Genomic DNA, 21,563 nt, shown 5'->3' with positions numbered 1-21,563 from the left:
GACAGGAATTGTTTTTTTGGTTTCAACACGCATTGCTTTGCTAAAGTCTAAATAATCTTAAAGCCCACACTTGTGTTCAAATGGCACCTTTTGGCAAATGCTTTGTTTCCAGCCAGTCAGGCCCGTAGCCAGGATTTCATTTGGGGGGGGGGGGTGATTCGTTTTCCGGAGGGGTCTGAGTGTGAGTGAAAGAGGGTCTAGCCTAGCAAACCTTTTGTATCATTACCCCAATGCCCCCATGCATATGGGATATATTGAGTATGGTGATCAGATCATGATATAAATAAACATAACAGTTTAAATAATGCACCAGTAAGGCCTTTTCGCGAACCACCATGAGAATTTCGGGGGGGGGGGGGGGGGAGAGCCCCCCCCCCCCGGCTACATGCCTGCAGCCAGTGCATACTACTGCGTCTTAAGTATAACCAAAAGTTCCATGTGCAAAAGTTACCTTTGACCTCTGATCCAAAGTATCCATCAGCACATTCCATCTGCATGCAAAGCTCTTTATTGTGGAGCTTTCCCATTCCACACTCATTGTGACAACCTTCCTGAATCAAACCATTTCTATGTATTGTTGAAGGATTTCATGGCCAAAATCATTGGGTTGTTGTAGGTTTTTCGGGTTGTATGGCCATGTTCTAGAAGCATTCTTTCCTGATGTTTTGCCTGTATGTGTGGCAGCATCCCCAGAGGTTGTGAGGATGCTTGCAACAGATGCAGGCGAAACAGCAGGAGAGAATGCTTCTAGAACATGGCCATACAACCTGAAAAACCTACAACAACCAAAGCATTTCTGGTACTATGTTCAATGCAAAGACTAGTGGACCTGGAGCTCTTCTACTGACTCACCATGTCTGAGCAATCAGCAGCAAGCTACAGAATCATATTCCTCTCTTTCAACGCATGACTATGCACACAGCTAGAGACATGAAACAGTTGAGCTTGCACTGATGTTTGGCAGTGTTCTTGAAGCCAGAGCCAGCTCCTATCTGCACTGGCCAGGTTCCCGAATGATGGTAATCTATGATCATCCATCCACACACCAGCACTTGGCCCTCACTCTACCATGTCATGTACTGTAGCAAGAAGTTGAAGGACAATTAACTTTAATTTTGGATTTACATAAAACATATCCCGCACAAATATATAGGTATTTAGATACAGCGATGGGATTTTCCTTGAAAAGCAATTCAGGAAAAAAGTGTCCTCTAGAATTTGTCCTTTCCCCTGGTTACAGGAATGCCTGTACGCCAGACCTAGGAAAATGTGCAAATGAGATGCATCTTGATTTATCCTGTTGAGAAACAGAGAAAGAAAGAAAGAGGGGTTATTTTAATGCAAAACAAAAAATGTGAGGTCTTTTTTCTTTAACTTTCAAATTTCAACTTACATTTAAAAAACATGTTCTACCTTAGTACTTGCAAAGGTAAGCCTGAAAGATAATGGGTAATGGGTTGTGAGTGAGTTTTCCAGGTTGCATGGCCATGTTCCAAAAGCATTCTCTTCTGACATTTCACTCACATCTGTGGCAGGCATTCTCAGAGGTTGTGAGGTTTGTTGGAAACTAGGACAAGTGAGGTTTATATATCTGTGGAATGATGCCCAGGATGGGAGAAAGAATTCTTTGTTTGTGTGAGGCAGGTGTGAATGTTGCAATTGGCCACCTTGATTAGCACTGAATGGCCTTGCAGCTTCAAGGCTTGGCTGCTTCCTGCCAGAGGAATCACAGAATCAAAGAGTTGGAAGAGACCTCATGGGCCAGCCAGTCCAACCCCATTCTGCCAAGAAGCAGGAAAGTTGCATTCAAAGCACCCCTGACAGATGGCCATCCAGCCTCTGTTTAAAAGCCTCCAAAGAAGGAGCCTCCACCACACTCTGGGGCAGAGAGTTCCACTACTGAACGGCTTTCACAGTCAGGAAGTTCTTCCTAATGTTCAGGTGGAATCTCCTTTCTTGTAGTTTGAAGCCATTGTTCCGCATCCTAGTCTCCAGGGCAGGAGAAAACAAGCTTGCTCCCTCCTCTCTATGACTTCCTCTCACGTATTTATACATGGCTATTATGTCTCCTCTCAGCCTTCTCTTCTTCAGGCTAAACATGCCCAGCTCCTTAAGCCGCTCCTCATAGGGCTTGTTCTCCAGACCCTTGATCATTTTAGTCGCCCTCCTCTGGACACATTCCAGCTTGTCAATATCTCTCTTGAAATGTGGTGCCCAGAATTGGACACAATATTCCAGGTGTGGTCTAACCAAGGCAGAATAGAGGGGTAGCATTACTTCCTTTGTTAGGAGGTGATAGCCGACCTTAATCTATATATATAAATCTGTTAGGTTGGTTCAACCGGACAGCAAAACTCCACAACCCCCCAACGAAACTTAACCAAAATTGCCATGCCCATAACACAACCCACAAGGTACAAACATATCTACTCAAAATGAAAAACAACACAACAACACGATCACAAAACGGCAAAACAACAAAACTCAAAAAAAAACCAACGAAACTTAACCAAAGTTCCCATGCCCATAACACAACCCACAAGGTACAAACATATCTACTCAAAATGAAAAACAACACAACAACACACTCACAAAACGGCAAAACAAAACTCACAAACCCCCCAACGAAACTTAACCAAAATTCTCATGCCCATAACACAACCCATAAGGTACAAACATATCTACTCAAAATGAAAAACAACACAACAACACACTCACAAAACGGCAAAACAACTGAGCATGCGCATTGGTGCCCAGCAGCAAGTTCCCTGGTGCGCGCACAGTCTTCCGGCCAACGTTCCCTCTGCGCAAGCCATGCCCACTCCAAGCTCCGCCGCGCCGCACACCCCCTGCCGCACACACACACACAACCCCACGCTCCATCACTCCCCCCACCGCCACACACACACACGCAACCCCACTCCCCCCCGCTGCCGCACACACACACGCAACCCCACGCTCCATCACTCCCCCACCGCCGCACACACACACACAACCCCACTTCCCCGCCGCCCACACACACACAACCCCACGCTCCATCACACTCCCCTGCCGCCGCACACACACACGCAACCCCACTCTCCATCACTCCCCCCGCCGCCGCACGCACACACACGCAACCCCACGCTCCATCACTCCCCTGCCCCAATCATACCTCCTTTTACTTCACACCACCTCTAAACCCCACCCCGCCCCTTCCCACCCTGTCAAAATCCAGGAAAGACAGGAAGGAAGGAAAGAAGGAAGAAAGAGAAAGGGAGATAAAGAAAAGGGGGAAGGAAGGAAAGTTAGAGAAAAAAGGAAGAAGAAAAGGAAAGATGGAAGGAAAGAAAAGAGAGACAGCAGAAGAGAAAGAAAAAGGGGGAAGGAAGGAAGGAGAGAAGGAAAGGAAAAAGGGAATAAAGGAAGGAAAGAGGGAGTGAAGGAAGGGCGAAGATGTAGAGAAAGAGGGAGGAAAGGAAAGAAGGAAAGAGAGAAGGAAGAAAAGAGACCAGAAGAGAAAGAAAAAGGGGGAAGGAAAGAAAGAGAGAAGGAAAGAAAAAAGGGAATGAAGGAAGGAAAGAGGGAGTGAAGGAAGGGGGAAGATGTAGAGAAAGAGGGAGGGAAGGAAAGAAGGAAAGAGAGAAGGAAGAAAAGAGACCAGAAGAGAAAGAAAAAGGGGGAAGGAAAGAAGGAGAGAAGGAAAGAAAAAAGGAAATGAAGGAAGGAAAGAGGGAGTGAAGTAAGGGGGAAGATGTAGAGAAAGAGGGAGGGAAGGAAAGAAGGAAAGAGAGAAGGAAGAAAAGAGACCAGAAGAGAAAGAAAAAGGGGGAAGGAAGGAAAGAGATAGAGAAGGAAGAGAAGGAAAGATGGGAGGGAAGGAAGGAAGGAGGGAAAGAAGGAGAGAAAGAGGGAAGGTTGGCCACAGCAACGCGTGGCGGGTAAAGGTTGTTATTTCTATGATTATTTATGATGCTATTATTCCTCTGAGACCCTTTTAGGGGGAATGGGAGAGGTGTCAGGTCCCAGAGGCAATGCACTGCATTATTGTTATTGTTATGATGGTGGTGAAATAAAAGGAAATAAAAAGAGAAAGAAGGAAGCAAACAGGGAGGGAAGAAAGGCAAAGGAAGAAAGGGGGAGGGAATGAAGGAAAGAGAGAAGGATGAAACCAAGTAGTGAAAGAAGGAAAGAAAGAAAGAAAGAGGTAGAGAAGGAAGAAAGGAGAGAAAGGGGGAGGAAAAGGGGGAAGGAATAGGTAGGGACCTCTCTTTCGTAATAGTCCAGATATCTACCTCAACTTTGATAAGTTTTACTATAGGCCACAGCAACGTGTGGCAGGGCACAGCTAGTTTTTTTATATTTGGAATTCCTTGATTTTGTGAGTGTTGTTTTTTATTTACTTTCCAGATTTTAGAGGTTTTTTAAAATACTGGAAGCCAGATTTTGTTCATTTTCATGGTTTCCTCCTTTCTGTTGAAATTGTCCACATGCTTGTGAAATTCCATGGCTTCTCTGTGTAGTCTGACATAGTGGTTGTTGGTTGTCCAGCATGTCTGCGTTCTCAAATAATATGCTGTGTCCAGGTTGGTTCATCAAGTGCTCTGCTATGGCTGACTTCTCTGGTTGAATGAGTCTGCAGCACCTTTCAATGTTAACCAAGGTAGCCAATTGCAAGATTTGCACTTGCCTCAAACAGACCAGAGTTCTTTCTCTCACCCCGGACATTCCACAGATTTATAAACCTCACTTGTCCTAGTTTCCAACAGACCCCACAACATCTGAGGATGCCTGCCATAGATGTGGGCAAAAAGTCAGGAGAGAATGCTTCTGGAACATGACCATACAGCCCGGAAAACTCACAGCAACCCAGTGATTCCAGCCATGAAAGCCTTCTTCAACACATAATGGGCAATTTTTGGCAAGAATCTTAGATCATAAAATCTTGAAAAGAATTCAACAGCCCAGCATCTTCTCCAAGAATTGTAACTTTGCCAGAACACTTACCTAAACTTTGGTAATTACATGCCATTGTCACTGGCAACCATTTTTTCTGCTTGGTGATGAATTCAGGAATAATTCAATGTATCTATGTTCTGCAGAACAAAATAGAAAAAAAGCTTTAGTAGATGAACACTTGAAATTTAGCAATACAATGCACAGTAACAGCATCACTCATGTTATATTACTGTCATTGTCCAAAGTCTCAGATTATCTGGAGGTGCCATTCATATCAGCCGAAACTATCCCAAGTGGCCTCATCACACAAAGTCCTAAACTTTGGCTGCAAGCAAAAAATAAGGGGCAGATAGGGGTTTGCTGCTTCTATTCTACACAGCAATTCACACTAGAATAGAAGCTGAAAACCCCAATCTTCCATTTCAGACACAATGCTGTTAAAATGTTATGTATTATTATGTATTATTATTATTATGTTTATTTATATCCCAATATTTTCCACAAGACAACTTGCAGTGTATAAAATAATCTTCAGACCATGTGTATACGATGCATATGGAACATTAATGAATTTGTTTAGACTTGGGCCCCATATTCAAGATATTTCATTATGTATAAGCAATTATTCCAAAATCCGAAATATGGAATGCTAGCCCCAAGTATTTCAGATAAGGGATGTTCAACTTGTATCAGATTTTGCGTATGTACAATTGACAAGCAGTGTATTGACTGTAATCTTGATAAAGAAAACAGGTACTTGGGGTTCTAATATTATAGCCTTTTATTGATCTAGAGGGGGGGCATGAAGGCAGTTCCATCTTGCCTCCAGTGCCATCAGTTGGGAGCCCCCCCCCCCCCACCCCCAGCACAAACCACTGCTCTGAGATCAGAATGAAGAGAGGGGTCAGGAAGACAGCTTCATTTGTCTCCTGCACTGTGCTTATAATATAATATAATATAATAGTGATAATATTATAATGTAATACAATATACAAATAATAATAATATAATATAATAATTATTTAATATTAAATGTAGTATTACTAATAATATTACAGTATAATGTTATAGTACAGTGTAATATATAGCATTAATATTGTGCTATGATAATAATATAATATATTGTATTTACTTTTTACTTGTAAGCTGCTCTGAGTCCCCTTCGGGGTGAGAAGGGCGGAATATAAATGTCGTAAATAAATAAATATTGCCATGCATCTCAAGGGGACAACATGCAAGTAGGACAACCAGAAAATAATTTTTTACCTAAAGCATGACCTTATTGCATCCTATGCCCTTTGTCACACATTTTTCCTGTCCCTCTGATTCAAGACTCAATTGCCGAGTATGCTTGCCCTGTTTGGCACAAGTCTCTCCATGCAAAGCAGGTGAACATAGCATTGAATGAAACATGCAGAATGTTTCATTCAGACTGGATATCTCAAACCTACACCTGTTGATGAACTATACAAGCTAGCTGGCATTGCCCCCTCTGATGTGTGATGGGAAGTTGCTGCTAACTGAGTGAGAGAAGGTTGAACACCGTGATAGCCATCCACCGCATAGCAATCAGCCTCCTCCCAGTAGACTCAAATCAAGGAAAAGCTTAATGAGAACCACCAATCATTTTAAGGTTTCCCCAGCAACAGCAGGAGTATCCCTCTGGGCAGCTAAACCAGGAAATCCCAAAAGGATAGCCCCCCACGAGGGTATTCCTCCAGGGACAAACCAAGAATGGGCCACTTGGAAGTCCCTGAACAGACTCAGAAATGGAGTGGGCAGATCGAAAATGGGACCTGGCAAAATGGGACTACCTAGAAGAATCCATCTTGTGCAACTGTGGAGCAGAACAAACAACTCCACATCGGCATGCCTGCCCACCATGTCCTGCCTCATGAAGAACTGTTTAAAGTTACAAGCAATGCAGTCACTGTTGCCTGGTTTGGTAAAGAAATATTTACCCTCTTGTGCTGTTATTTTTATCAGTTTTATACTTATTTCTGCAATGCTTTTGATACAAAATAAAAGGATTCAATACTGTCCTGGCATTACCCTCCCAATCCTGAATATCCCACAAAGGAAAAGGGGAAACCCGACTTACGAACGTGAGACCTGTTTTTAGCCATGGCAGCAACTGCATCTTCATGCGTCTCAAAGTGCACGTCTGCTTCTCCGGTGGCTTTCCCACTTGAGTTATATTCCATAGTGATCCTCACTGGTTTCAGGGGCGCAAAAAACTTTTAAGGAATTGAGGGGAGAAGATGTCAGATTTTGTAACTCATTTGATTATCAGCTGGTTTGTCCCAGTGATCCCCCCCCCCCACTTCTCTCTCTCTTTCAGCAGAGTTCTGGGAAAGATTGGTTGAAATCTGTTACATCAGGGTTAATACTAAAAACTAGGTCACTGAGAATATGAAGTGATACTTAAGAGAAAGGCAAAAATAAATTTGAGCAAATTGGTTATAAAATGACTTCAAATTAACAATCTCAGTAAATGCGAAGTTAAGACCTCTGTTTGGAACGTGAAAGAAAGTAAATAGCCTTACCCCCTACGTACATTTATAATATCTTGGGCCGTTGCTTGAAAAGGAAGACCCCTCAGGTGAACAAAGTGAGGCGAGGGGAAACTCCGAGATTCCATCGAATCCCGAGGCCTTTCAAAGGCTTGCTTGAATAGTTCTGCAGAACGAAGGGGAGAATCGACATTTGCAAATCATTTCCATCTGCATCTTTCTGACATGCAGAAGACAAAGAGGTGAATCAGACACTTTAAACAATAACAATAACTTACCGTGTTCTTTATTGTTTTCATAAGCTGCAACGGGACTTAAGGCCTCATTCAAATCACCTTCATTAAAAAGGGAGTCGGAATCTTGCTTTGTGGTGGGAAAACCCATCATCTTCTTGCCCCGGAAAAAGCCATTGTGCGTTCGGATTTCACTTCTTTGGCTTGGAAATATTTCTATGTAGCTAATGTTTTAAAAAAGGAGAAAATAGATTACTATTGATTACTGCAGCACTTTAAACACACAAAGGTTCAAGTCAGAGATGATACTAAACTTTGAATGGATTATGAAGATTAAGTTTAGCTTTATGACTCATGGTCAGCAAGCAGATAGAAAATGAGATTTAAAAAAATATTGGTACAATGTATTGAAGGACCCAGATGCACTGCATGTTTATAGTTATTCTAAGTCCATTCCAAGCTCACTCTACCACATTGCAAATTAGAGAAACTAGTTTGTTCAAATTCCCACAATTTTTGACCACACTACAATATGAATCTTTGATTGTGGTCTAAACCACAATCAAACCTGGATATGAAATTATGCTTTGTAACTGCTCTCCAAACTAGATTTTGCCATCTGGGGACAATGGCAACCAGATGCAAAAAAGGAAGGAGAGAGTAAGCTGCCCCGAGTCCCTTCGGGGAGAGGGGGTGGGATATAAAGATTATTATTATTTGATACAGAACAAGATTAGTACACAGCAAACAAGATCACTATGCTGGCTTTGTATTCGTTCACATGTCGGACACTTCCCAAGCGTCTACGACTGTGTGATGTATCAGTGAATAATATGTGCAGATCCAAGTAGGATGGCCTTTTGCAGCTGACAGATGGTAATTTTGTCAGCACCGATTGTGTTTAAGTGCAGGCCAAGGTCTTTAGGTGCTACATCCAGTGTGCCTATCACCACTGGCACCACCTTTACTGGCTTGTGCCAGTCTTTGCAGTTCGATCTTTAAATCCTCATATTGTGTAAGCTTTTCCAATTGCTTCTCGTCAATTCTGCTGTTGTCTGGGATTGCAACATTTATGATCCACGCTTTGTTTTTTTCCACGATCGTGAGGTCAGAAGTATTGTACTCCAAAACACTGTCAGTCTCAATTCAGAAGTCTCAAGAGTAGTCTGACATATTCATTTTGTGTAACTTTTTCAGGCTTGTGATCCTACCAGTTTTTTGTCGCAGGCAGATGGTATTTGTGACACAAGTTCCAGTGGATCATCTCAGCAACAGTATTATGCCTCTGCTTATAATCCATCTGTGCAATCTTCTTGCAACAGCTGAGGATGTGATCTATCGTTTCATCTGCATCCTTGCAGAGTCTACATTTGGAATCTGTCGTCGACTTTTCAATTTTGGCTTTGATGGCATTGATCCTAATTGCTGCTTGTTGTTGTTATTGTTATTATTATTATTGTTATGCAATCCCAAACATCTTTAATAGAAAATAATTTTTAGCATGGCAAGTGAAGTGATCCAGAATACTTTCTTTTCTTAATTTTTTTCTTATTTAATTTGAGATATGTTGATAAGGCATGCCAATACTGACAAAATGAAAATTGAACCAAAGATTGCAAATCCACCCATTTATCTGAACTAGAAGAACCCCAATTCTCAGCATCATAACGCTGACTGACATTGTGAATTCACATAGCAGCACTCTTATCTTCCAATGCCTTCCAATCTTGAGGAATCCCTAAAGAAGGCAGCATGTTGATCAGGAAGTATGTGGCACAGGCCACACTGGAGGGGGCCGTCCCAGAGCAGTGACCAGCTCCATTTCTGCTTATTTCATAATGACATCTTGATTACAGGTGCAAGTAATGCATCTATTATCCCTCCCTCATAGGTGCTCCACTTTCCAATATCCACATACCGGCTCCCAATCTCCTCCTTATGCTTCAGCAAGGCTTGGTTTGCCATCTCAGGACTAGCAAACTGCACAAAGGCTTCTCCTGTTTTCCTTCTCCCTCTCTGGTCCATGACAAATGTTATGTCAACTATAGACAAACCTGCAAAAAAAAAAAAAAAACCCAACGAAGACTCTTTAATACTGAAATCCTGGCAGTGGCATGTTTTTTACATATGATTTGTGCAAGGCAAAAATTTAAAAAATGCATATTCCAGAATTTAATATCATACCAAATATGCATTACATAGTGCACATCACTTCATTGCACATTCTTGGATGATGCATAATGACTCATTAATTCTTTCAATATGTCATTTGATGCAATCATGTTGTGAAAAGAGCAGGAACATTCCCAGGAAGGCAACTGGTTGCATCATGTTGTTATTCCATAGAAGTTCAACCATCACCTAACTATGTGAATGTAGATTTACATTATAGAAGCAAAATGCAGGAGTTTTCATCCTGTCTGTGTCAAAATAGCAACATTAAAGAATTCTCAGAAAATTCCTGGTATCCTTCAGACATTTTTGACTATAATTTTTATGGACTACCAGAATATAATATAAGCCAGTTTAATTTTTGAAATAATTCTGAGAATGAGAATGGAGCGTATCTGCAGATGAAAGGAACAAAATCATTTATATTTTACACAACACACAAATGTTGCCTGATTATTTCTCCACGCTTCATCAGAAACAACTATTCTTAGGTTTTTGCTTTCAGGTCATAAGTATGTTCCTGCATTGTTTCCAGTGAGCTGAACTTTTCCTACCTACGGAAAAAATCAAATTTAACTTTCATATCCTTGACAGAGAAATAGTGATATTCTTCAACATATTTGTTTGTGTCCCAATTCGAATTTGTCTTTTTGGGACAGTTTTTACCACAGCACATACGCACAGATATCCTTTCTCCTTCACTATTTGCTTACAATCACTGTCTTGACAGAATTACTATTCCATACAGGACTCACCTGAGAAGAACTCAGAAATATCCACTTCTGTGCAACTATAGGGAAGGCCTCTCAACCGCACCACTCCATCGTTGGTCACAGACGTTGAGCTGGACTGCAGGCTCTTCATGATAGAATCAACATCCTCATTATGTATTTCAAAAACTATAAAGAAATCCCACAAGACAGATGGAAAATTTAAATCTCTTTAAACATTATCAGAAGTATTCTAAGAAATATCTAAGTCTTCACACTGCTACTTCTCTCCTTCTCTACTCTTTTAATTTCTTGTTGAGCTTTCTCTACTGAGAAAAGGAAGAGAGATGCTTTTGAACTGTGGCGTTGCAGGAAAATTCTGAGAGTGCCTTGGACTGCAAGAAGATCGAACCAGTCCATACTCCAGGAAAAAAGCCCAACTGCTCACTGGAGGGAAGGATATTAGGAGCAAAGATGAAGTACTTTGGCCACATCATGAGAAGACAGGAAAGCTTAGAGAAGACAATGATGCTGGGGAAAATGGAAGGAAAAAGGAAGAGGGGCCAACCAAGGGCAAGATGTATGGATCTTATCCTTGAAGTGACTGGCTTGACCTTAAAGGAGCTGGGGGTGGCCATGGCCGACAGGGAGCTCTGGCGTGGGCTGGTCCAGGAGGTCACGAAGAATTATAAATGACTGAATGAATAAACAACAACAACAAGGTTGTTTTCATGCATGGTGTTTTTTCTGGGTTTTTTATAGTGTTAGGAGCAACTTGAGAAACTGCAAGTCGCTTCTAGTATGAGAGAATTGGCCGTCTGCCCAGGGGATGCCCAGATGTTTTGATGTTTTATCATCCTTGTGAGAGGCTTCTCTCGTGTCCCCGCATGAGGAGCTGGAGCTGATAGAGGGAGCTCATCCATGCTCCCCCTGGATTCGATTATTATGTATTGTTTGTTCAATGGTAGCATTGAATGTTTGCCTTTGTATGTTGGAATCTGCCCGGAGTCCCTTTGGGGAGATAGGGTAGAATAGAAAAGTTTTAAAAAAATTATTATTATTAATGGGAAGAATTGTGCAAAGCGGTCTTATTTTTGTCTCTATGGAAAGTTAGCAAAGTCTGCCACCTGACCTGGTACTACAGGCAATGGCCAAATTGTATTTAAATATTTCCTGCATGGCAGAGAGTTGGACTAGATGGCCCATGTGGTCTCTTCCAACTCTATTCTATGAGTCCACTGAATTACTGGAATTCGCCACATAATAGTCATCACAGTCAAAAACCAGAGAATCAAAAGCAGATTTTTTTCATTGCTTAATAGTCGCAGCCCCCCTTTTCAACATAATGTTGCAACTATTATGTGACGAAATATTGTAATATGGATTAGTCTATTATAAAAGCAAACAAAAATACATGACAGTGTACAGTACAAAGTAGGTAGGTTTCAGATGACTAGGTTTCATGATAGACAAGACAGATTCCCTTTTATTAGGTTGTAATAAATCAAAAAGCTTCTGTAACGCCAGGCTAAAAGTAATCACATACCTTCCACGTAGCGCTGCCCCAAATATCTCCGGTGTTTCTCCAAGGCATTATGCACATCCTGCTCTGACTCCAGTTCGATCAGAGCATCTCCTCTCCGCTTGCCATCTCGGTTTAAGAGGAAGTGTATGCCGTTCACACCATTTCGGATTTTGCTGCCTAGAAAGTTATCAGACATAAAGGAAGATTAGCCACATTCAGGCTGATTCATTTACAATAGGACATTTTGATGTTTCATAGTGTTTTGTTTCAGCCATAGACAAGCCATAGTTTGTTGTACCCCGAATTATTCCTCATCCAAAATTAGCTTGACTTTCTAATGGCTTGTACAGATGCTAGTCATCAGAGGATATTCTCCTCGGTGCCTAAGATAAGTGATGATTCAGAATATGATCTTTGGTGCTATAGCATCTCTTGTCTATGATATTTAAAAAACAACAACAAACAAAAACTCTTTTGAAAATTTAATTTATTCTAAACACGTGTCCCAGCAAGGTAGATTTGATTTTCTTCTGTTTTCTCTTCTTCTTCACCTGTTACGGCTTTGATGCAGTAAGTGAGTACCTTATATACTTAAGCATAAGCCAAGTTTTTCAGCCCTTTTTTAAGGTTGAAAAAGCCCCCCATGGTTTAATCTTGAGTCAAAGTTATTTATTATTTTACCCTGATATTATTATTACATTTATTATTTTACTCAATTAATTATTATTACATTTACATTATTTTACTTTATTAATAATATTTTATTACATTTATTATTTTACTTTATTTATTATTATTACATTTATTATTTTACTATTTTATTATTACATTTATTATTTTACTCTATTATTATTGGAAGAATATGTAAGTACGTTTACACTGAAGGTTAAAATAATGGTTTAATCAGAGTTGGACAGTCTTATCTTAAATTGCAGTTTTATGTCATTTAACCTACTGTTGTCTCAATTACTGCAATTTTATTGGTATCTATTTTTCATTTTTAAATTTACAAGTAGCTGCTGCATTTCCCACCTTCAGCTTATACTCGAGTCAATACATTTTCCTAGTTTTTTGTAGTAAAATTAGGTGCCACGGCAGGGACGGCTCAACCCATTACGTAAAGTAAGCATTCGCAGTATAGTTGATTTTGCCCAGAGGTGCTCTTGAGGCGCTCTTGGGGGAAACAGACCTTGACGTATGCGAGTTGTAGTTACTGGGATGTATAGTTCACCTACAATCAAAGAGTATTCTGAACTCCACCAATGATGGAATTGAACCAAATATGGCACACAGAACTCCCACGACGAACAGAAAATATATATCAGTAATTGGTTGGGGGGGGGGGGGGGAATGGCCGCCAAAATACTGTTTGCTTACCATTGAAAATTACCTCTGGTCGCGGCTTATATTCGGGTCAGCTTATACTCAAGTATAAATGGGTTTATATTTCTCTATGGGTTTATTTTCTGTTATCAGTATGCCGTTTTTCTTGGTAAACAATTCCTGAATATCATTAAACAAACAATCTTTCTCTAAAATTTTCCATGTAAAATGTGGAAAATGTTCTATGTAAAAGTGGAAATGAGCAGGAAAAAAACATACATGCAGATCAGAATACAAAACCATGTATTTTTGTCACACACATAGAAAACACACATAGAATCTTGGTATACTCCATTCAGTCACACAGCCGAGAAGTGAGGGCACACTTCCCTTTTGAAGATGTCATCTGCATCAAGATGGAAGTTTTCATTTGCATCTCCTCCCTCCCTGTTACGATCTTGATCAGAGCCCAGCAGCTAGAGAGAAAAATAACCCCACACAGGACAGGAAACCTTGTGTTTTAACATCCTACGGAATTTGATCTTTAGGCATCCCGCCATCTGGGCCATTCAGAAGTAAGGTTACCTGCAAAGAAGTTGAGAACATCTTCCTCAGTGCAGGAATAAGGCAGGCCTTGGGCTCGGATAAGATACACATCCTCTTCCTCCTCGCCTGACTTGGCAGGATGCGGCTCATATTCCGAGAGGGGAGGGTACTCTTCTTGAAAGGGAGTACTGTGGTCCTTCAAAGGGAAAAGTGTTTGTTTCAATGTCGTGATTGTAAGTAAACACACAGCGCAGGATGTGAATGACAGACTGGTATAATGAGGACAAGCAGCTGGTGGATATTGGAAGGGCACAACCAGGAAAACTAAAAGTACATCTAGGGAAGCCATTCCACTATTATTATTTACTTTATTTATATGCCGCTTTTCTCAGCCCTCAGGCGACTCAAAGCAGTGAACAACATCGATACAAAACATCATGAGACAAGTATAGGGCAATTAAAAACAATTGTAACATAAATAACGAGAAATGTAGATGTCGGTTTGCCATATCGCAAGGGATATCCCAGCACTGACACCTCAAGATGATAAGAAAAGGGATAGAGTGAGAAATATAGGCTATAGCAGTGATTCCCAAACGCTAGTCCTCCATGTGTTTTGGACTTCAACTCCCAGAAGCCTCAGCTGCCTTGGCCAATGATTCTGGGAGCTGCAGTCCTAAACACCTGGAAGACCAGTTTAGTAAATACTAGCCTACAGCATCCAGCAGTCATTGGCAGTCTCCCATCCAAATACTAACCAGAGCTGACCCTGCTTAGCTTCCATGATGTGGCAGGATCTGGTATTCATTATAATAAATAATAATATACATAATAATAAATAATAATTGCTCCCGTCCTAAGGGGAAAGAATTTTGAATAAATAATAATATAAATAATATTTTCTCCAATCCTAAGGGAAGAATTATTATTCGTTATATTAAATAATATAAATAATAATAAAAATATAATTTCCCATCCAAAGGGAAGAGGAATTTATTTTATAGATAATAATAATAAAAATAACAAAATAATAAGGAAGGGTAATTACAATAAATAAAACAAATAATTGCTTCCTGTGAGTTTTTCAGGCTGTATGGCCACGTTCCAGTGGCATTATCACCCACAAATCTGAACCATATAGTGGGCATTTTGAATTGCCGTTTCCAGAGCTTGTTCCTCAAAGTGTTCCAAGTAGAAATTTGCTATGACTGGGCTCCCCATGGCTACTCCTTCTTCCTGTTCATAGAATTCATTGTTCCACTGGAAGTAGGTTGTAGTGAGGCAATCCCACCTTGGACATTTCACAGATATATATACACTCCACTTGCCTCATTCTCACAGGCCCCTGACCAAACTTCTGAGGATGCCTGCCATAGATGCAGGAGAAACGTCAGGAGAGAATGCTACTGGGACCTTGTCACAGAGCCCGAAAAACTCACAGCAAACAAGTGATTCCTGCCATGAAAGCCTTCAACAAGACAACAATACAAACCATAATAATAATTTTTCCCATAATAAGGGAAGATTTCCTCCCATCCTAAAAGAAGAGGGATTATTTTTATAAAACTAATAATTATTATGATGATTAATAGTAATTTCTCCTATACTAACATAATATTTTCCCTTCTTAAGAAGAGGAATAATAAATTTCTCCCATGCTAAGTGAATAATAAATAATTTTTCCCATGCTAAGGGAGGAATACTAGTACTACTAATAGTAAATTCCCCCCATGCTAAGAAAAGAGAAATAATAAAATACTAAGGGAAGAATTATTATTATGAATAATAATAATTTTATAATAATAATAATATAAAAAATCCTCCCATGCTAAGGGAAGAGGAATAATAATAATAATAAATTCCTCCCATGCTAAAGTAAGAGGCATAGCAATAATATACTAAGGGAAGAATTGTGGTTGTTATTATTATTATGAGTAAAAGTGTTATTATTATTAATAATAGTAATAATAATACATTCCTCTCATGCCAAGGAAAAAGGCATAATAATACATTTTCCCATGCTATGTGATGAGGAGGAATATTAATAGTAATAATAAATAATTTCTCCCATTCTAAGGGAAAAGGAATAATTATTTGTGTAACAACAACAATAACAACAAAAACAGCAATGATAATAAATTCTTCCCAGGCTAAGAGAAATAATAATAATATACTAAAGGATGAATTATTATTATTATTATTATTAGTAATAGTATACATAATAATAATAATACTAATAATAATTCCTACCCAGGGTGAGAGAAGAGAAATAATAATAAAGGTAGGGGAAAGATTATTATTGTGAGTAATAGTAACAGTATAAAGAATAACAACAACAATAATTAATTCTTCTCATGCTAAGAGAAGAGGAATAGTAAAAATAACACATAATAAATTATTATTATTATTATTATTATTATGAGTAATAGTATATATAATAATAATAATTCCTCCCATGCTAAGGGAAGAGAAATAATAATAATAATAATAATAATAATAATGGTAGGGTAAATATTATTATTATTATTAGTAGTAGTAGTAGTAGTATACATAACATAATATTAATAATAATAATAATAATAATAATAATTCCTCCCATGCTAAGGGAAGAGAAATAGTTACAATAATAATATGTTAGGATAAATTATTATTATGAGTAATAATATAAAAAAACAAAACAATAACAATAATGAATTCCTCCCATGCTAAGAGAAGAGGAATAGTAAAAATAACACATAATAAATTATTACTATTCCTATTATTATTATTAGTAATAGTATACATAATAATAATAATAATAATTCTTCCCATGCTAAGGGAAGAGAAATAATAATAATAATAATAATAATAATAATACTGCTAGGGGAAATATTATTATAATTAGTAGTAGTAATAATAATAATAATTCCTCCCATGCTAAGGGAAGAGAAGTAATAATAATAATGCTAGGGGAAATATTATTATAATTATTAGTAGTAGTAATAATAATAATAATAATTCCTCCCATGGTAAGGTAAGGGAGGAGAAAAAGTAATAATAATAATAATGTGATAGGGTACATTATTATGATGAGTAATAGTATAAAAAATAACAATAACAATAATGAATTCCTCCCATGCTAAGAGAAGAGGAATAGTAAAAATAACCCATAATAAATTATTACTATTATTATTATTGTTATGAGTAATAGTATACATAATAATAATAATAATTCCTCCCGTGCTAAGGGAAGAGAAATAATAATAATAATAATAATAATAATACTGCTAGGGGAAATATTATTATTGTTAGTAGTAATAGTATACATAATAATAGTAATTCCCATGCTAAGGGAAGTATACTACTCCTACTACAATGAATAATAGTATAAATAATAATAATAATAATACTCCTTCTTGCTACGCTAAGGGAAGAGGAATGGTGCTGCTTATCACAAACATGACCTAACATGCATTGCTCTCCTAAGAGGAGCCAGCGAAGGTGTTTGAGGCCTGCTGGTCGTCCCACCTGCGCGAAGCCCGTCCTGGCGTGGAGGGCCAGGGCCGGGGCCAGGAGGGGGCGTCCGGGCAAGGCGCTGAGGCCCGGCACCGGCCCGGCGGAGCGGGAGAGCCCTCGCCTCTGCGTCGCTGCTGCTGCTGCGGCTGCCGCACCCAGACAGCGCAGGAGGCGGCAGGAGGAGGAGGAGAAGGAGGAGAGGCCTAGCGAGGCCGAGGCGGCGCCGGTCTGGCGGAGCAGCGCGCCCAGCACCCAGCGCGTCCCGGCGGCCATGGGAGGCGGAGGAGGCCGAGGAGGAAGGCCGCTCCACGCCGAGGGGGAGACCTGCGGCCTAGTGCGCAGCCAAGGAGGAGGAGGAGGAGCCAAAGGAGGGGCCGGGGCCGGCATCCCAAGCGCCGCTGAGGGAACCCTCCAATTGGCACACGGCCCTCTTCGGATGCCATGGCGACGCCCCGAGGGATGACGGGATTTGCAGTTTGGACAGGGGGAACCTCAGAACGCTCAGCGAGGCGGTGCTCAGGCCTCGCGGGACTACGACTCCCAGAGTCCCACAGGGGGCGAAGTGGAATGTAGAGCTATGGAGAAAGGCAGAGAGTTTCAGAAAAACATCTATTTCTGCTTCATTGACTATTCTAAAGCCTTTGACTGTGTGGATCAGAATAAACTGTGGCAAGTTCTTGCTGGGATGGGCATCCCAAGCCCCCTCCCCTCTCTCCTGAGGAATCTGTACAAGGACCAAGTAGCAAAAGTAAGAACTGACCACGGAACAACAGACTGGTTCAAGATTGGGAAAGGCGTACGGCAAGGCTGCATCCTCTCACCCAACCTTTTTAACCTGTATGCAGAACACATCATGCGATGTGCGGGGCTGGATGAATGCAAAGCTGGGGTGAAAATTGCTGGAAGAAACATTAACAACCTCAGATATGCAGATGACACCACTCTGATGGCCGAAAGCGAGGAGGAGCTGAGGAGCCTTCTAATCAAGGTGAAAGAAGAAAGCGCAAAAGCCGGGTTGCAGCTAAACGTCAAGAAAACCAAGATTATGGCAACAAGAATGATTGACAACTGGAAAATAGAGGGAGAAAATGTGGAGGCCGTGGCAGACTTTGTATTTCTAGGCGCAAAGATGACTGCAGATGCAGACTGTGGCCAGGAAATCAGAAGACGCTTCCTTCTTGGGAGGAGAGCAATGTCCAGTCTCGATAAAATAGTGAAGAGTAGAGACATCAGACTGGCAACAAAGATCCGCCTAGTCAAAGCCATGGTATTCCCTGTAGTCACCTACGGATGTGAGAGCTGGACCTTAGGGAAGGCTGAGCGAAGGAAGATAGATGCCTTTGAACTGTGGTGTTGGAGGAAAGTCCTGAGAGTGCCTTGGACTGCGAGAAGATCCAACCAGTCCATCCTCCAGGAAATAAAGCCCGACTGCTCACTGGAAGGAAGGATACTAGAGACAAAGTTGATCATGAGGAGACAGGAAAGCCTAGAGAAGGAGACATCATGAGGAGACAGGAAAGCCTAGAGAAGACAATTATGCTGGGGAAAGTGGAAGGCAAAAGGAAGAGGGGCCGACCAAGGGCAAGATGGATGGATGGCATCCTTGAAGTGACTGGACTGACCTTGAAGGAGCTGGGGGTGGTGACAGCCGACAGGGAGCTCTGGCGTGGGCTGGTCCATGAGGTCACGAAGAGTCGGAGACAACTGAACGAATGAACAACAACAAACTTGTAAAATCAAGTTATTATTATTATTAAAACACAAGAATGGTCACAGATTGGGAAAAAATCAAATTATTATTATTATTAAAACAAAAATCAAGTTATTATTATTATTAAAACACAAGAATGGTCACAGATTGGGAAAAATAAAGTTATTGTTATTATTAAAACACGAGAATGGTCACAGATTAGAAAAAAATCAAGTTATTATTATTAAAACACAAGAATGGTCACAGATTGGAAAAAATCAAGTTATTATTATTATTATTATTTGCAAAATCAAGTTGTTATTATTATTACTTGTATGCAGAACACATCATGGGACGCGCGGGGCGTGACGAATCCAAGGCTGGAGTTAAAATTGTTGGATGAAACATTAGATATGCAGATAATATCACTTTGATGGCTGAAAGCGAGGAGGGGCTGAGGAGCCTTCTAACCAAGGTGAAAGAAAAAAAATGCAAAATCTGGGTAGCAGTTAAACATAAAATAATAATGGGTTATTGTAGGTTTTTTCGGGCTATATGGCCATGTTCTAGAGGCATTCTCTCCTGACGTTTCGCCTGCATCTATGGCAAGCATCCTCAGAGCTAGTGACCTTGCAGGCAAAACGTCAGGATACTCACTTGCTGGGGTGTTACTCACAGTAACACTCCAGCAAGCAAGAGTCCAAAAGTGGCAGGCTATTATTTATTACCATGGCCAAGTCAAACTTCCCAAGGTAAGGGTGCAGCTGGCACACAAGTTTTAACTGTGCAAATGTTCCCCTAGTCACCGCCGAAACCTGGGGTTCCAGGCTCCACGATGAATCCAGGATCACACCCAAGCTGCAAACCTGCGCCTTCAGGGGGAGTCTAACCCCATCCACCACAGGCTGTAACCCTATGCCCTGTTCAGCCTTGTGACTGACCAGTAGGACCTCTGTCTTTGGGTTCAATTTCAATTTGTTCGACCCCAGCCAGACCGTCACAGCAGCCAAGCACCGGTTGAGGACTTGAACAGCCTCCTTAGCAGCAGGTGGGAAGGAGTGACAGAGTTGGACATCATTTGCATACAGGTGACACCGTACCCCAAAACTCTGGATGATCTCCCCTAGCGGCTTAATGTAGATGTTAAACAAAATGGGAGACAGTATTGTGTCCCGAGGAACCACACAAGACATTGGTTGTGGGGTTGAACAGGTCACCCAGTAACACCTTCTGGGAATGACCTTCTAGGAAGGACCGGAGCCACTATAAAACAGTACCTCCAAGGCCCATTCCCTCAAGGTGTCCCAGAAGGATATCGTTATCAATGGTATCAAAGGCCGCTGAGAGGTCCAGCAGAACCAACAGGGGACACACTCCCCCTGTCCAGTTCCCAGTGTAGATCATCCACTAAGGCGACCAAGGCTGTCTCGGTTCCATTGTCAGACTGTGCCGGAAAAACTCAGAAGCTCAATCAGTGACTGACATTGGATGAGAAACTCCCTTCTGGGAACACAGAAGATTGGGCAACTAGGAAGGCACTGAACAGACAGCGCGCTTGCACCACAAGATGCAGAGCCAATCTTAAGAAATGGGGCCACGAAGTGGAGTCCACGACATGCGAGTGTGGAGAAGAGCAAACCACAAACCACCTATTACAATGCAGCCTGAGCCCTGCCACATGCACAATGGAGGACCTTCTTACAGCCACACCAGAGGCACTCCACGTGGCCAGCTTCTGGTCAAAGGACATTTAATATAATGCCAAGTTTTTAAACTTTGTGTGTGCTTTTTCAAATATGTTACAACAGTATCCTTCACTCCTGATACAATAAATAAAAAAATATGAGTCTGCATTGCCGGACAATCTGGGATAAACAGAGAACCTGGGATCAGATCCTTGGAGAGCATTGGCCAGCTTCTTGGCACTGGCTAATCAGGGGAAAGGGAGGGAACTTTCAAAATGAACAATGGTGGTGAATGGAAACTTGTGTGCAAAAAATGTCTGTTTATGATCATGCTTTACACTTGTACACTTCAAGCATTCGTGCTGCACAACAGTCCCTTTTGAATTGAATAAAATCTCTGTTTGTCTTCAACGTGGTGAGATTCTTGGTTCCTGATTTGTCATCCATGGTTAGCAGCTTGCCAGTCATCTCTCGGCTATCCATGGTTAGCAAAACTATTGGAGCATGTGAGAAATCAGTTAGCTGATTGGTTGAGCTATGCTCAGGGAGCTGGCTGAGCCTGGGACTTTTGGATACTGTTACATTTTTCAGACTTGAGCTTTGAAGGTGTTTGGAGAGACACAGAGAGAGACAGTTTGAAGTGTGCTCTTGCTTCATAAGCTGCTGGAGGAAGATTTCGCCTCATGGACAAAGAAAGACCATTTTAAATATCTCATAAAAGGACATTACGTGA

The 21,563-nt window shown here is 40.9% G+C and overlaps 1 protein-coding gene across 1 annotated transcript; it reads right to left on the bottom strand.

Annotated features, from left to right (window-relative positions):
- Positions 1 to 1,092: 1,092 nt before the first annotated feature.
- On the bottom strand, positions 1,093 to 17,857 carry GRSF1 (G-rich RNA sequence binding factor 1). Its single transcript, XM_060779397.2, has 10 exons — positions 17,468 to 17,857; positions 14,000 to 14,156; positions 12,113 to 12,268; positions 10,612 to 10,755; positions 9,603 to 9,738; positions 7,730 to 7,908; positions 7,496 to 7,617; positions 7,040 to 7,175; positions 4,987 to 5,075; positions 1,093 to 1,297 (listed from the first exon to the last, which is right to left on the bottom strand). Exons 1-9 carry the CDS (start codon positions 17,840 to 17,842, stop codon positions 5,014 to 5,016), a joined length of 1,467 nt encoding a protein of 488 aa, XP_060635380.2. The 5' UTR covers positions 17,843 to 17,857; the 3' UTR covers positions 1,093 to 1,297; positions 4,987 to 5,013.
- Between the last annotated feature and the right edge of the window lie 3,706 nt (positions 17,858 to 21,563).

This window comes from Anolis sagrei, chromosome 5, assembly GCF_037176765.1.
Source record: "Anolis sagrei isolate rAnoSag1 chromosome 5, rAnoSag1.mat, whole genome shotgun sequence".
Lineage (NCBI taxonomy): Eukaryota > Metazoa > Chordata > Lepidosauria > Squamata > Dactyloidae > Anolis > Anolis sagrei.
Note: the sequence above shows the minus strand (reverse complement) of the source record. Positions and strands in the feature narration are given on the sequence as shown.

Bases quoted from the DNA above. Each gene is read 5' to 3' on its own strand.
- GRSF1 (XM_060779397.2), bottom strand. From the start codon at position 17,842: ATGCCGGCCCCGGCCCCTCCTTTGGCTCCTCCTCCTCCTCCTTGGCTG. The intron at 12,269-13,999 runs GTAACCTTACTT...ATAACTTTCTAG, and splicing joins TGTTCTCAACTTCTTTGCAG to GCAGCAAAATCCGAAATGGT. The intron at 9,739-10,611 runs GTGAGTCCTGTA...TTTTTTTTGCAG, and splicing joins TATTTCTGAGTTCTTCTCAG to GTTTGTCTATAGTTGACATA.